The 17,104-nt window shown below is 36.8% G+C and overlaps 1 protein-coding gene across 4 annotated transcripts in view; it reads right to left on the bottom strand.

The window, feature by feature from the left end:
• Positions 1–17,104, bottom strand: part of HDAC9 (histone deacetylase 9) — a gene marked incomplete at both ends in the record, with an annotated part of 409,639 nt that overhangs the window by 167,060 nt on the left and 225,475 nt on the right. For all 4 annotated transcript variants that reach the window (XM_084230504.1, XM_084230512.1, XM_084230510.1 and 1 more), the window contains 2 exons: positions 37–124; positions 368–423. In XM_084230504.1, coding sequence (XP_084086630.1) covers positions 37–124; positions 368–423 — 144 coding nt within the window. The remainder of the gene's footprint in view (positions 1–36; positions 125–367; positions 424–17,104) is intronic.

The raw sequence follows: 17,104 nt of genomic DNA, 5'->3' as shown, positions 1-17,104 counted from the left end.
GTCACTGACAATGCAGCTCTGGCCAGGAATACATACCAGATCTACAATCAATATCTTGCTTATATTTAGTTGGTCTCTCAAGTATTTGGCGGTAATTGCAACTGAATTAAAAAAGCAGAACCCCCTGCGGAATAGAGAAGAACAGAGAAATAAGAAAGCAAATCAGCCAGGAAAACCATTATAAATAATGTTCAGAGCATTTTTTAAAATGCTATATGATCTCTGAAGCCATAAATCTGCTTCTGGGAGTACCTCGCAAGATTTTTCAGTCCATCTGCTAACAATTAGAGGCTTCAGAGACATGTACGGGGCAGGTGACCGCCAGGAACCATGGCGCTTGGAGATGGGCAACAGTCCTGGTACTTACATGGCTGTGGATTCTTCAGCGTGATGGCCTGGGGGCCTCACAACAGCAAACCCATTCTGTAAGAACAAGATATGTTTTTCAGTGATCAGATATGGGGAATTGCTTGGATCTCTATGTACTAAAGAGAGTATCAGAAAAAAAAGAGTGAAGTCCATTGGTGGTTTCAGAGCTTGTTTTCTTGTTCCTGTTAACATTTCATAAAATGAACAGAAACAATACCCTATGTCGCATTTTCACAGATGGTGTCTCAAAAAGAAGGTTCCCACTGAACTGGGGAAGAACAGGGATTTGGGAGTTGTATCTAGCTGGTAAACATACTTGTTAGCTATTATACTAGCATGATTCATTTTCAGTAACAACTTCTTATTTTATGGCACCACCATCTTACAGTGTGAGAAGAAATTATTGATGCAGGGTTGTGTCAAAGTTTGGAAAGACTAGGGAAGATCCAAAGTGAAACTGTTTAGCTGAAGTCGCTAAATGGTTATTTCCACTCCAATGCTAGCAAAATGATAGCTTTACTTCACACGCTGACATACACACAAAAGAAGCCCCAGAAAGGTGAAAAAGTGAACAATGGAAATCCCATATTTCTTCCAGTCTATAAATTTAGTTTGGATGACTGCCAAGACTTGCAACTTTATTGGATTCCTTGAGTCAATTTCTAGCCCACGTTCTGGAATTTTATAAAGAATTCTAGGGCTGAGTAGCAATCAGATCTATCCATGATCAAGGAATGCCTTAACCTCCAGATTAATTGGAATGCATCACAGAAAGCTGAAGCAACTCCAGCATGAAGGCAGGGGACTATAAATCCTTGCAAAGCCAGCATGCTCAGAAAAGTTGGGTTGCTTGACCTAAAAAAAAAAAAAAAAATTACTGGTTTCTTGATGTGAAAAAAATCATACGGTTCACACCACTTTCACTTAACTATGATGTGACTTGACCTGCTCAAAGAGAATGTTTCTTTAATACATAATTCTAAAACTTTTGAAATAATTTTAATATACCCCACAGATGTTATTTTTTTCCACATCTTGCTACAAGCTAAATAATAATATGAAGAAAAATAATATAGTCTCTAGGGTTTTAAATATGCATAAAATTTTACCCTAATGTTATACCTATTAACACACAATGAATTGATTTGCTATATATACTGATGAACATTTACATGGTAATAATCTCAGAAGCAAATTAGGAGTCATAATGATATGAATTATAATTCTAGGAATGACGACAAATATATTCCTTGTTTTTGTTCTTAAGGTACTTACTATCTCTCTGGAAATAAAGATTAATATGAAAGAAACCATTAATAAATAATATAATACAAAAGAAATTGAAATTTTAAGATTGTAGAGACAGTGAATATAGGACTTCTAAGAATGGAGAATTCAGTAACAATTGTGACTGTTATATATATATATTTTTAAGGGAAATATATTTTTTTAAGGGAAACAATAGTGAGGATGAAAATAACAAATATAATACAAGGCAATATTATTAGCATGCGATGGACATTCATAATTAGACTAAAAATACTAAGGTTAGTCTGTTACTAAATTAAAAATATTTAGTTTCTTAGGTAAAGGCCATGACTAGATGGTAAAAGAAGAAAACATCCAAAGAGCAATAACTATTTTTTTAAAAATAAACTTAATTAGTATTCAAATAAAAGCAGGTGAAAAATCCCAACATGAAGCCATTTTTCTACCCAGGAAATTATGAATTTTAAAAACATTCTATGCTGACACTGGAGTTGTGCCTTACACTCACACATGCTTCTTGCAGGAAAATGGTCCACATGTCTCTAAACAGAATCTGTAAACATTAATATTGTTTAAGTGAAGTCAGGAGGCTAAGGGTGCCCACTCTTATGTAAATCAGCAAACTACAGCACCAAATGTGCCTTGTGTCACCCATTGGAGGTGATGCTACTTCCCCTTTGATAGAAATGAGGGGGGAGTTCTCCAGAGGTTAAGTAGAGGGTTATTAACCTTGGATTGAGAAAAGTGCATATGGCTGTGCCAGGTATGTGCTTTCCAATCTGTACCTTCTTGTGTTATGTTTCCCTCAACACTATTTTTTGTTAGAATAACTGATTGTTTGTTTTTGAAGTCAACAAATCTATAAAAAAAATTCACCTTTTGTTTTTTTTTTTTTTTTTAAATAAATTTTATTGTTATATTCCCCATACAATTGCAGCCCCCCCATTCTGACCCCAATCCCTCCCCTCCCGCCCCCCTAAAAGTGTCTCTGGTTCATAGTTTTTTGTTGATTTTGATTTTCACTATCTTATAGTTATTCATTTTCCTGGTCCCTTATTTAAGTTTTCTAGATTCCTGCTATGAGTGAGACCATCCGGTATTTTTCTTTTTCTTTTTGGCTTATTTCGCTGAGCATGATCCCTTCCAGCGCCATCCATGTTGCTGCAAATTGCATGTGTTTATCTTTTTTGAATGCTGAGTAATATTCCATGGTATATATGTACCACATCTTCTTGATCCAGTCATCTATTTTTGGGCATTTGGGTTGTTTCCAAAGCTTAGCTATTGTAAACAGTGCTGCTATAAACATAGGGGTGCAGGTGTTCTTTGGAATTGATGTTTCTGTGTCCTTTGGGTAAATACCTAGGAGTGGAATTGCTGGATCATATGGAAGCTCTATGTTTAGTAGGTCCAGAAATCTCCACACAGCTTTCCACAGTGGTTGGACCAGTTTGCACTCCCACCAACAGTGCAGAAGAGTTCCTTTTTCTCCACACCCTCGCCAACATTTGTTGTTGCTAGTTTTTTTAATATGTGCCATTCTCATTGGTGTAAGATGGTATCTCATGGTAGTTTTGATTTGCATTTCCCTGATGACAAGTGATGTTGAACATTTTTTCATATGCCTGTTGGCCATTTGCATTTCCTCTTCAGAGAAGTTTCTTTTAAGCTCTTCTGCCCATTTTTTGACTGGATTATTTTCTTTGTTGTTGAATTATTAATCTCCTTAAAGGATTTTTGCCCTAAAGGTGTTATTAACAGTGCAAGATAAGAATTTATGTAATGATAATTTTTATTTACAACAGGAGGAAAAAAAAGGGGATTGACTAAGATAATATTAGGAAAATGTTAAATGAATTATTATAAATATAAGCCCAAAATATTAGTTTAGGGAGGGAAAAATAATTTTCCTTCTACTTTTCTACGTTCTCGGTTGAAACACCTCTCTGTAATAAAAGACAAGTTGATAAGAGAAAAACAAAAGTTATGTAACAGCTGTACCTCCTATACACATGGGGGCAACCCAAGAAAACTGAGTAACTCCTTAAAATGGTTCTAGTCACCACCTTAAATGCCATCTGCAGCTCAAGACAAAGGAAGATGTTGGGGGCAGGGAACCTGTTGTGGGTGGTTTTCAAGCAAAAAACAGTTACTGAGGATATGGTAGTTATGCAGATGTAAGTCACTGCCTTCTCCCCTGAAGAGTGTCCAGTGATTCATTCATCTTCCACTTCCTGATAGAGTGGAAGACATTCCTTAAATATGGAGATTGCCCTTGTAAATGTAATTGTCTCTTTCAACTGGGTAAATTTTTCAGGGTTTTCGGAGCTTTTTCTAAGTAGGCTACTCAAAATAATTTTTATACAAAAGAGTTCTATTTGGGGGTGGTACTTTCTTTTTTAGTATGATAATGCTATAAAAGGAGGCAGCCTGTATTAGACAATCAGGATGTTGTTATTATGATAAATGATTAGTGGAACAGACAAGACATCTGACACATATTTGACATTGTAATGATCTTGACTGATTAAGGTGTTACATGTATCTACATTTTAATGACCCTGATTGAAAGGTGGGGGACACTGAGATAGTGACATCAGTAATCTTCAGTTAAAAGCAACCACTTTTTTTTTAAGACACTAATAAATAGACATGCGAAAGTGAAAGACTGATAATAACCTGCCTGAGCAGAAAAAACACCTAAATCAAATTAGCAGATAATATGCTTCTGGAAAGTGATGTAAGTGTTACACAGGCATCTATATGAATCAAAGGGTGGAGCATTCATTGCAGAGCACTGGGCACCATTTTTTCCAGCGCCCATTTACATACAGCACCTTGAACTACGAAGGGGACTTCCTGAGCAGGGGAACTACTGACAGGGGTGGAAATTTTGCTAGCCTTATCTGACTTAGCAAGGTTACTGAGATTCACCCAGTAGATGAATTCATTCATTCAACTTAGAAATCGATGACTTCCTTAATGGCTTCCTCCCCTGATCCTTTCTCCACCTCATTTCAATTCACAACAAATTCCTGTTGATTTTGCTGCTGCTAAATGTAACTCAAATACATGTACTTACATATATAGCCACTCTTTTAAAATGTGCCTTTTGAATTTCTGCCTTTCCATTATTCTCCTGTTATTATTATATTGATTTTGTTTTTTACACACACTTCATTCAGTAATCTGATTTCTCAATGTTCTGACTCCTCACTTTCAAAAGTTTGTTTTCTATTTACAGTCATTACAAGGATGTCATTACCACCAAAAATCTCTTCATAATATCCAAGTCAAACATCCTACTCTCCCACTATCACATTTTCCAGTATGCCTCAACTACAACACATTAACCTTACTTAACTTTTGTTGTACATTATCCACCCATACCACTGTGTTCACTTCATTCCTAATCTAGCTTAAACTTCATAGTCCACCACTAGATTCACTTACTTGAATATACTTTAAGACACTTTGTGCTTTTTGCCCTTCAATATACTCCTCAGGTGTATTAGTCTGTTCAAACTACTAAAAACTATATCACAGGCTGGGTGGCTTAAACAGACATTTCTTTTTCATAACTATGGTGACTGGTAGCTAATATTAAAGTCTGGCATGGGTTGTTTTTTTTTTAATTTTTTTTTTTTTTTAATTTTCTAGAGGCATGTCTTATTTATTTATTTATTTTGTTTTTGTTTTGTTTTATACATGCACTGGGTACAGTCAGAAGCGCGGGAGGGTGAGAGAATTCACCAGAGCCAGAGCGGGGAGCAGAGCAGGCAGAAGGACCGAAGTACACTGCTGAGGGGAGCAGCGGGCGGCAGGAGAGGTCTGCGCGCCATGTGGGACCCTCCTCCGGTGGCCGGGGAGCAGCCGGGGGATCGAACCGGCGCCGCACACGCCGCGGGCAGCTTCGCAACCCAGCGCTCAACCGCTGCGCCACCGGGGAGGCCCTGGCATGGGTTGGTTTGTGTGGAAATGGCCATCTTTTGCTTACAGTCTTCATATGGACTTTTTCTTTTCTTTTTTTTTTCTTTTAATTTTTTTTTAAGATTTGTTTATTTATTTATACAAGCACTGGGTACAGTCAGAAGCGCGGGAGGGTGAGAGAATTCACCAGAGCCAGAGCGGGGAGCAGAGCAGGCAGAAAGACCGAAGTACACTGCTGAGGGGAGCAGCGGGCGGCAGGAGAGGTCTGCGCGCCATGTGGGACCCTCCTCCGGTGGCCAGGGAACAGCCGGGGATCGAACCGATGCTGCAGAGGCTGCAGGCAGCTTCACAACCCAGCGCTCAACCGCTGCACCACCGGGGAGGCCCATATGGACTTTTTTCTGAGTGCACACACACAAAGAGAGAGAGAGAGAGAGAGAGAGAGAGAGAGAGAGAGAGAGAGAGAGAGAGAGAACTCTGCTATCTCTTTCTCTTCAATAGTGGTGCCAGTTCTATGGAATTAGGGATCCACCCTTATAACCTCATATAACATTTACGACGTCCTCACAGACCCTCTCTCCAACTATAGTTACATTGGGAGTTAGGGCTTCAAAATATAAATTTTGGGTGGGGGGACACAAAAATTCAGTAATTAATATACATTAAGTCATGTTGTGCCTTTCTTCCTCTAACATACTCCCCTGGCAAATTTACAAACCTCAAGCAAATCTTCATTATGCGCAGAGATAATACTTAGTCAATTAACTTTCCAAGTCTCTCAGGTGAGTATTTCTAGCTTAATCTCTTTCTTAAAATCCCCATTAACCTCTTTCACTCTTTACCTTTTGCTGATGATTTTGCTTCTTATTTCACTTAGAAAGTAGGAGCATTAGAATAAATTTTCTACATCTATCTTCATCAGCCTTGAGCCTATCTAAGAGCAATTAATTCCCCTGCATTTTATATCCCCTTTACCTATTGAAAGTCACTTCCCTCTCTCAGGTACCATCAGTTATTTCTTCTGTTGGATTTTGCACTAGAGTGAAAAACACATATAAAACTTTCCTCTTAATAAAAAGAAAAACAAAACAAAATGACAAGTGATAGTATGATAATGCTGTAACATAATGTATAATACATACAAATAAATACTACTAATAATATGTTAAATAATACACTTTTTAAAAATATTTTGTTACTCATTTAATTCAAACAACATATAAGGGCAGATAATAGCCCCAATTTACAAATGAGGAGGCCAAGGTACACAAAGATTAAAGAACTTGCTCATCTAAGGGAGAGTTTTGGGATTCTATCCTTGACAGCCTGGCACCTAAGAATAAGCATTTAAGACTACCCACCTCAAAGGGTCAGACCTCTGTCCACCATTTCAACTTCACCTTACACCACCATCCACTTTGTCTTCTCTACTCTCCCCACACTGAATTTTGGTCTTCCAGAATGCCTTGTTTCCTCTAGTCACAGGCCTTTCACATGCTCCTAGTTTGTGAAATGTTTTCCATTTACCTATTCGCCATCTTTATCTGGATAAAGCCTCTTGATCTGCACACTTCAGCTCCAACAATACTTTTTTGGAGAAACCATCCCTGAGTTTTTGCAATTCACCCCAGGTTCCTCTGGAATATGTTCTTAGAGATCTGCCAATGCTTGTTTCTGACAACTTGTCTGAGTTTGTGATATACCTTGTAGCATGATTATGTGACTTACTTTCTTTTTTATTATTATCATAACTTACATGATTAATGTCCACACCCAGACTCTCCACAATGGGGTCACCACTTTATGACTTGGCTCACCATTTTATTTTCTAGACTTACATAGTGCTTGGCACAGGCAGTGGACGGTAAAGAATGACTAAAATATTTTGTGAAAAGATACTACCCTGGCTTTTTTCCCTCTGGTCATTCCTTTGTTCTGATCTCACTCTAAGTTCTTACTTCTCTCAAAGGCCCCAAGTTTTGTAGCCCAGCTTTTTGTGGGAGGTTGCTTATTAGGCTTGGGATCATTTTCTTTTTTTTAGAAACACACACAATATTTTTTTCCTTACAATTAATGAAGTTTTTGATTTGACAAAATATTGTAAAAAGTGCTTTAAAATAATATTATTCTTATAGAAATATCCAACTGTTACACTGAAATCCAAGTGTTTTGACAAGAATTTGTTTTTGTGTTTTTCTGTATCCTTTAATGTTTCATCCAAAGATTTGTTGTATATGATAACATTTGAAACAGCTTTTCTTGGGCTCAAGAACACATTTATCTTCAATGGATACTTTTCAATAAGCCTTCTAAATAATTTGCTGAATTCTCAAGTAACTAATCCACTAGCCTCACAAAGTGTAACTATCTGAAAACACTTATACAGGTTTTAGGATTTAGTGCTTCAATTTATTATTTTCTTATCTAACAATAATAATAAATTATTTCTATTTTATGAAAAAATATTCTGTTTTCTCAGACTTTAGAGTATGTATGATATTTCTATTTACTCTCTTATTTTGTGAGCATATCAGACTAGTGTAGTAAAACCTATAAATGCCATATTATACCAGACAATTTTGAATTTTATCTAGTATACTCCATGAAAAAAACTATATATTTTTTAAAGATCTATTTATTTTTTATTTATTATAAGCACTGGGTACAGTCAGAAGCGCGGGAGGGTGAGAGAATTCACCAGAGCCAGAGCGGGGAGCAGAGCAGGCAGACTGACGAAGTACACTGCTGAGGGGAGCAGCGGGCAGCAGGAGAGGTCTGTGCGCCATGTGGGACCCTTGCCTGGCAGCCGGGGATCCAACCAGCGCTGCAGAGGCAGGGCGCAGCCTCGCAACCCAGAGCTCAACCACTGTGCCACTGGGGAGGCCCGAATAAAACTGTATTTAATTCAAAGTTATGAAGACCAATCAATTAGTCTGAGAAAATGCTTGTTACTTTCATGTGGGATATATCACTTTAACAGTGACATAATTTTTCTTAGGTATCTGATTTTGAAATCTCTTTTCAGCTTTACTTGTGCTTTAGTCATGAACATGACTAATCATAGAGCTTTGGCAGTATTTTAACATCATTAACAATAATAATTTATGTTTCAAGTGCTGAGTGTGCTCAGATTCCTAATTTTGTTGCTGCTGTTGTTTAGTGTTATAGATTTTCTCCTTGGTTAAAATATAGCAGTTTGTATTCTCTGGTGTCATCATATGGGAAAATGCAGAAGATTCGTTCACCATATACAGCCATGTGACTTTCAGGAAAAATAAAATGTATGACATTGTCTGTATGTAAAAATGGATTTGAATGAGAGTAAAAGGAGATTAATAATTTTCGATAAGACAAACTATTTTTTAACTGATGAAATTTGCACTTCCTGGTCAAACTCATGAAACTGTCAGTTTTTCTGGTCTATTACTTGTTATGTATAGTGAAGCCCTTCCCAGGTAAGTAAAGGGCAGACTGTAGCAAACCACTGAAACTACTATAAAAGTTCATTTTTTTAACTCCACCTGACCAAAGTTCAAATTCCTATACATAAACTCAGTTTATTGCCATAGCAATGAAAGTATGGAATGTATAAAATAATTTGATCATTTCACTTGTTGCATTCATTAAAATGATCTTACAGGGGTCTCCCCTGGTGGCACAGGCAGTTGGGCACAGCACTGTGAAGCTGTCCGCAGCGTTGGCAGCGCTGGTTTGATTCTGGCTGGCCTGCGAGGATCCCACATGGTGCAGCAGATCTCTCCTGTCCCGCCCGCTGCTCCCCTCAGCAGTGTATTTCATCAATCTGCCTGTTCTGTTCCCCGCTCTGTCTCTGGTAAATCCTCTCACCCTCCCACGCATCTGGCCTGTACCCTGGTTCTTGTATAAAATAAATGGATAAATCTTAAAAAAAAACTTAAAGACAGGAAATATGCATATTTTCATTTTTCTAACATCCCTATTTGCAAGCAGATATTCAGTGGATAGTAAGAACCATCCCCAATAATAACCTACTCAGAGTAATTTAGGTTTCAGAAATCATGGAAAATAGGGCCTAATTATCACTGATGACAGTGATGCAAAATGCCAAAAATATAATGCATAGCAAAATCAGCCAGTAAGTACATAATCCAAAAGAACAAAGCAAATGAACAAAGCCATATATATACTTTCAAGAATATTAAGCCATGAACAAGAGTGTAAATTAATGTTACCCATTATACCCAGTAGTCCCATAGTCACTTACTAATTTTGATTTATTCTTTATGGAAATATGTGTAGAGTGCAGACAGTTTGTGGATGTATACAAACTGATGAGATTAAATGATTGAATTACTTTGTAAGAAGTAGTTGATTGAATGTTAGTTGTTTTTTTTTTTTACTTCTTTTTTTTTAATAGAGGCATGTTTTTATTTATTTGTTTGCTTGTTTGTTTGTTTGTTTTGTTTATACATGCACTGGGTACAGTCAGAAGTGCGGGAGGGTGAGAGAATTCACCAGAGCCAGAGCGGGGAGCACAGCAGGCAGAGGGACCGAAACACTGCTGAGGGGAGCAGCGGGCGGCAGGAGAGGTCTGCGCGCCATGTGGGACCCTCCTCCGGTGGCCGGGGAGCAGCCGGGGACTGAACCGGCACTGCAGAGGCCGTGGACAGCTTCGCAACCCAGCGCTCTACCGCTGCGCCACCGGGGAGGCCCTTTACTTCTTTTTTTTAATGTAACTCTATTTTAGGAAGCTACAGGAACAGAATCAAAGAAATTTGTCCTGCTGAGAAAAACATTCAAAGTATAGTACAACTGCTTACTATCCAAAAACTAATTGAGCATGTCAGACCAGTTGATTGGATTATTTTTTTAAGATTTCTTTTTAAGTGCATTGCTAATTTAGAATTCAGTTATTAACTCCCAATGACTATATATTACCATGAACGTATTTCTAAATGTACTATAGTATCAATCCTCAGTAAAATAATATGCATAAAACTAAACATAGTATGGAAAAACTCTACAGTATGTATTTCCAAGTGATGGTTGAATTGTTACTTCCATTATATTTGCTGAATTGGAAATTCACATGCAATGATTTCTATCCTTGAAATATTTCATTAGAGGCCAAAACTAGCTACCCCAGATTCATATTGATACATTATCAATTTTGAAAATAACTTTTAAAAATATCCTTTCACTTATTATATAGGTTAATTATTTTAAAAGAATAGTTGGAGATACTTTAGTATAATTTGATATTTAACAATAAATATAATTATTAAATATATTGGTACATAAGTTATTTGACTCTAGGAAAAGTGTGGAAAGCAACCACAATCAGCAATTTGTACGACTATGCTAAGATAGCATTATTTTTCTCCAGACATAGAAGTTTCTTCAAAAGTGCCCATTCTAACATTGCTAAATCAAAACCACAATGAGAGACCACCTTACACCAGTGAGAATGGCACATATTACAAAAACTAGGAACAACAAATGTTGACAAGGATGTGGAGAAAAAGGAACTCTACTATACTGCTGGTGGGACTACAAACTAGTTCAACCACTATGCAAAGCTGTGTGGCGGTTCCTCAACCTACTAAAAATGGAGTTTCCATATGATCCATAGCAATTCTTCTCCTAGGAATCTACCCAGGACACAAAAATATTAAATCAAAAGGACATCTACACCCCTATGTTTATTGCAGCACTTTTTACAATAGGTAAACTATGGAAACAGCTCAAATGATCAAAAATAGATGACTAGAGCCTCCCCGGTGGCGCAGCGGTTGAGCGCTGGGTTGCGAAACTGCCCGCAGCCTCTGCAGCACCGGTTCGATCCCCGGCTGCTCCCCGGCCACCAGAGGAGGGTCCCACATGGCGCGCAGACCTCTCCTGCCACCCGCTGCTCCCCTCAGCAGTGTACTTCGGTCCTTCTGCCTGCTCTGCTCCCAGCTCTGGCTCTGGTGAATTATCTCACCCTCCCGCGCTTCTGACTGTACCCAGTGCTTGTATAAATAAATAAATAAATCTTTTTAAATAAATAAAATGCAAAAATTAAAAAAAAAAATAGATGACTAGATCAAGAAGATGTGGTGCATATACACAATGGAATATTACTCAGCAATCTAAAAAGATAAACTCATGCCATTAATAGCAACATGGATAGAGCTGGAAGGGATTATGCTTAGTGAAATAAGACAGAAAGAAAAAAAAAATATTGGATGGTTTCACTTATAGGAGGAATGTACAAGTACCTAATAAGGGATCAGGAAAAAAAAACTAATTATAACAAATTAAAAATCAAAACCAACAGGCATATAAATCAGAGATATTCTGCAGGGGAGGCAGGGAGAAAGATCTGAACAGGGGAGCGAACAGCACTAGGGACTATGATAATGGCGCAGAGTTGAATTGGTGGTGGATATTTCACGGGGACTACACCTGAGAGGAGAAAGAAAATATTGTACAAAAAATGAAGACTGATGATTGAGCCTCCCCTGGTGACGCAGTGGTTGAGCACTGGGCTGTGAAGCTGCCTGCAGCCTCTGCAGTGCCAGATCAATACCCAGCCGCCAGCGAGGGTCACACATGGTGGGACAGACCTCTCCTGCTGCTCCCACTGCTCTCTTCAGCAGTGTATTTCGTCAGTCTGCCTGTTCTGTTACCCGCTCTAGCTCTGGTGAGTTCTCTCACTCTCCTGTGCTTCTGACTGTACCCAGTGCTTGTATAAATAAATTAAAAAAAAATGAAGACTGATGTAAAATATATATAAAATAAAAAAGTTAAACACACACACACAAACACACACACACATAAATAAATGTGCTTACCAAGTACAAGTCTTTATACATGCTGAGAAATCAAAAAAGTAATGAAAATAAAGCAGATATTAATTAGTTGGTTTGACACCCTTAAAAATATTTATGGCAATAAACTTATAACCCGTTATATAAAGTTGACTAGAGGTCTAGAAATCAGAAACATGGTGAAGATACAATGCTTCTGAAAGATTTAATTGGATAGACAAGCCTTTTATATGTTCTATAGCACATACTATAAAAATGCTCTTTTATATCAAAATTTTGTTTTTAAAAAGCGTTTTCCCCTTTTTTATCTTATTTCTTTCCTTAACTCCACTTATTCATTCATTCATTCATTCATTCATTCATTTATACAAGCACTGGGTACAGTCAGAAGCACAGGGGGTTGAGAGAATTGGCCAGAGCCAGAGCGGGGAACAGAACAGGCAGACTGACAAAATACACTGCCAAGGGGAGCAGTGGGCGTGGCAGGACTGTGCGCCATGTGGTACCATAGGCCGGGGATTGAACTGGCACTGCAGAGGCTGCGGGCAGCTTCGCAGCCCAGCGTTCAACTGCTGTACCACCAGGGGAGGCCCTCTTTCCTTAACTCTAACCCTAACCCTAAAAAAGTAATTCTGGTATCTGTTGGATTCTATTTAGGTTTTTTGGGTGTTGTATGGAATTTTATTTTGGTTTAGTTTTTTGGCCAGTATAGATTAATGATATTTATTTTAGTAGGATTTAAAATATGATTAATACTGTGCATCTTGAATTATTAAGCACTTCATTTATAAGGACTCCCCTCTTTCCCATTGAGAAAAAGTTGAATAAAGTAAAAACAGCCACCAAAATTCTCTAGCATCTTCTAGACTACTAACGACAGTTGATTTGAACTTGACTCAACTGTTTCTCCATCCAAAAAGGTGCTGGGTACACTCAACATAGTAGTATGAGAGTCCATTCTTTTAGCTAGAGAAACTGAAAGTTTTTCCATGGAAATTTTTCAGTTTTTGTTGACATCAGTGGATGTTAAAATTTGGGAATAAGATCACATACAAAAGTTCAATGAATTCTACCTTGCCATCTTATCCCTCTCTGGTAATGGATTTGAGATTTAAATGACTAAAAACCAACTCAGAAGTGGAGAAAGAAAAACAGATATTCACTTCATTTGTCTCACCTCCTCTACTACCTTTCACCTGTAGAGGCCTGTGCAATAATTGGCTCAGATTCCACCTTTCAAAAACAGCTCTGGCACAACAACGTTAATGAACTGTTAAATCACCTGCAGTCTGGAGGTGATTGAATATGATATGAATATGATGCAGCTAATCATTTGTTTAACATGCTTTTTACCAGCTGCTATTTAAGGTTTCTATTGAAAAGTAACTGTGGCTCTTTAGTGTATTTTAAGGTTTTCTACTTTAGCTACACTAGTTTCTGTGATGAAAAACAGTTCCATGTGATTTGTAACATGGCAACCATATTATGGAAGTAGAGAATCCCTTTTTTCAGCTTTAATTTACTGGTATAAAATCATATTTAGAAGTAAATAGAAATGTATTATGTCATAAATAGTTGGTTTGTCCTGGCATGTCAGTCTTCATGAAAGAGAGAAGATCAAATTAGGTCATTTTAGGAATCTAAGATTAAAAAATCATAGATTTTAATTCATTTGTGTTCAATTTCACAAGCATTTAGAAAGTGCTATATATATAATGTTTACTGTTCATTCTATATATAAAAATATGAAACTTCATTTTGTGATTCTTTCTGAAAAGAAGAAAATGAACAGGAATGTGAGGATAAAATGCTGTATTGCAAAGTATTTGCAAACTCAGTGATAATGATAATCAGTTAACGAACGATATTTGAATGATTTGTAAAATGCAACATTCCAATTAAGTCAAGGTCAGTCATTGGGGATTGTTTTTAACAACAGTTCTCTTGTATGCATGATATCTTGGAATAGAATAATATGGTCCTTTCTAAATTCCTGCTATGAGTGGGACCATCCGATATTTTTCTTTTTCTTTCTGGCTTATTTCCATGAGCATAATCCCTTCCAGCTCCATCCATGTTGCTGCAAATTGCATGAGTTTAGGGACCAGGAAGACTAATTGTAATGAAGAAAACATCAAAATCAACAAGCAACTATAAACCAGAGACACACCATGGGGGGAGGAGAGGAGGGATTATGGTCAAAATAAGGGGGGTACAGTTGTATGGGGAATATAACCAAAATGAAAATGCATACATTGTGCAAAAATGAAAAATGATGTAAGAATTATATAAAATAAAATATATTAAATAAAAAAAGAATAATATGGTCCTTAAAAACGTTTAACTAGAGTATTAAAAGGGACTTTCTAAAAAGAAAATTTGCTTAGAATTAATGCTCTTAATCTACAGCCTCTGAGGGAAGGAAATTTCACAAAGAAAGTTTGTCTGTCACATACTAGATTCAAAGAGGCAAAAGAGGTAGGGAGAATTGCCAAGATAACAATAAGGGCCATATGGGAATACCATTTTGTTTCTTTGAGTGAGCACAAGGGAGCCAGGAAAACAGGAGCCCGGCATTAGCAGTTTAACTCAACAGTGGACCCCAAAGCATATGCACAGCTGCCAGCCCTACTCCCTGAAGAATCCAGAAGGAAGGAGCTTGATGACAGCACTGGAAAACAGTTTTTGTGAAGCCTGGCATCTGTGGCTCATAATGCCTACAGCCTTGAGCCTGGCAAAGATGTGGCTATAGATAGGAATAAACACATTCATGAAAAAAACAGTCTCTGGGTAGAAAGGAGACAGAGAATTTGATGGTGCTTATATTACACATAATTTAAGTTGAGGCCTGTATGAAAATAATAACAATGGCTCTACTATGAAGAAGTTTTTGTTTGCGGGGGGGAGGGTGGATGGATGATCATCAGGATGTGGGTCTTGGTAAGGCAATAATAACTCACTAAAAGCAATTTGCTTAGTTTATCGATCAGTGGTTTCAGTTGACGCAAGGCCCAAAAATTCAATTCCTTGAACTTTTGGACTGGTTTTTGAACCACACTGACCAAAAAAATCAGGTATTTTTCATCATGTAAATGGAGCCTCAGTATGAACATTTCTGGAAAAAAAAAAAAAGGCATCAGCACAAGAGTCTTTTGCGTTTGCCTTTTTTAAGAACCAGGAAAAAAGTTTTAGGACAGATGATCACAAACTTTTGAGAAGGATAATAGGACAAAATAATAGTATGACATTATAATAAACTAATTGCAGTAATATGATATTTTAAAAATAGTAAGATGATAGTAATGACCAAGTCTTAAACATAAATGATACTAGGAGAAAAGAATTATATCAACAAATACCCCATGGTAAGATTATTTTCATCATTATACTCATAATTCACTACAGCAGATTCAATCAATAGTGGTTCTAATATTTTTGGTATGTTTTGGTAAATACATACATACATACATTTACTCAATTAGAAGAAATTTAAAAAATAATTTAGAGTAGCAATGTATATGTCATAACTATTTTCAAAATGATTGGGGTTTTAGGTAGATGATTTTTAACTTTGGCCACATTATTCTTACTGTAATGACAAATTTTCTTCTTGCAATAAATTCTGATTATCCATGGTTATCCACTCTCACAAGAATAGCCATAATTGATCAATTAAATTAAAACCAGGCAAGTTAATTAAAATTTCTACCATATATATTGAGTTCTATAGCTTTACATATAAAATAGTGTTACATAGAAAGAACACTAAATCAATTGACCAGACTTCATTTTATATCAAGTTTGTGTTCATGAAATTCACTGTCATATAAAATTACAAAGGTGAAAATACTTATGTTCTCCAAGTGTGTATGATATGTATGATTTGGACACTGGTATAAAAAAGTAAAACAATGTCTTTTACAGAGATTGAAGCAAAAAAGCAAGGAAACATCTGCATTATACATAAACCATCATGTATCAAATTTAATACAATTAAAGATAAAGCCAAATATAATTTATTTGATTATTTTCCATTGTATTTGTTTTTTCTATATTTTAAATTTTGGTATGAGAATATAGTAGTAGAAAAACTTTGTAAGTAAATGCTAAATTTGAGACAAATTTATTTCAGTAAATATTTTTTCCATCTAAGTTATTTTTAAAGAGCATCAGAACTTGGACTAAAAGTATAAAGTGTCAGAGACTGAGAAAAGCTCAGAAGGTAGATGAGAGAGAGTTGTAGATAGTTCAAGTCTGAGGAGAAATGGAGCATATTTTAGTTAGTATGAGCTAACCTCATACAAGTAATGAAATTTGGATCGTTCAAAGCCAAGAACCAGATGGAGAAGCTGGAAATAGGCAGATACAATTACCATTGAACAGGCAGTTAACACTACAACTAGTAATGGAAATATTACCATAAAAAAACAGATAAGCAGAATAAAACCTAGAAAGAAGGCGACTGGGCAATAGAACACCACAGGCAGGCCAGCTGCGTAACATGTCTTGGTCCCTGATAAATATGAGTCATAAAGAGGCTCACCTTTTATTGAATCCAAGAGCTTTCAAGTATTTGTATGTTTGTAATTTTTTCATAGATGTCAGTCCACAAGTTGGTGAATTTGAGAGCTTTCAAATAAAGGTTACAGCAAAGGTTGAACAAAGTTATCTCTGCAGAGCGACTTGAACCCCAAAATAAACATAGCCTCAAAGTGAAAAATTGGAAAACAATTCTACTGCAAGTG

The sequence above is a fragment of the Talpa europaea genome (assembly GCF_964194135.1).
Source record: "Talpa europaea genome assembly, chromosome: 3".
Classification (NCBI taxonomy): Eukaryota; Metazoa; Chordata; class Mammalia; order Eulipotyphla; family Talpidae; genus Talpa; species Talpa europaea.
The sequence above is the reverse complement of the archived record's forward strand: the minus strand, read 5'-3'. Positions and strand labels throughout refer to the sequence as shown.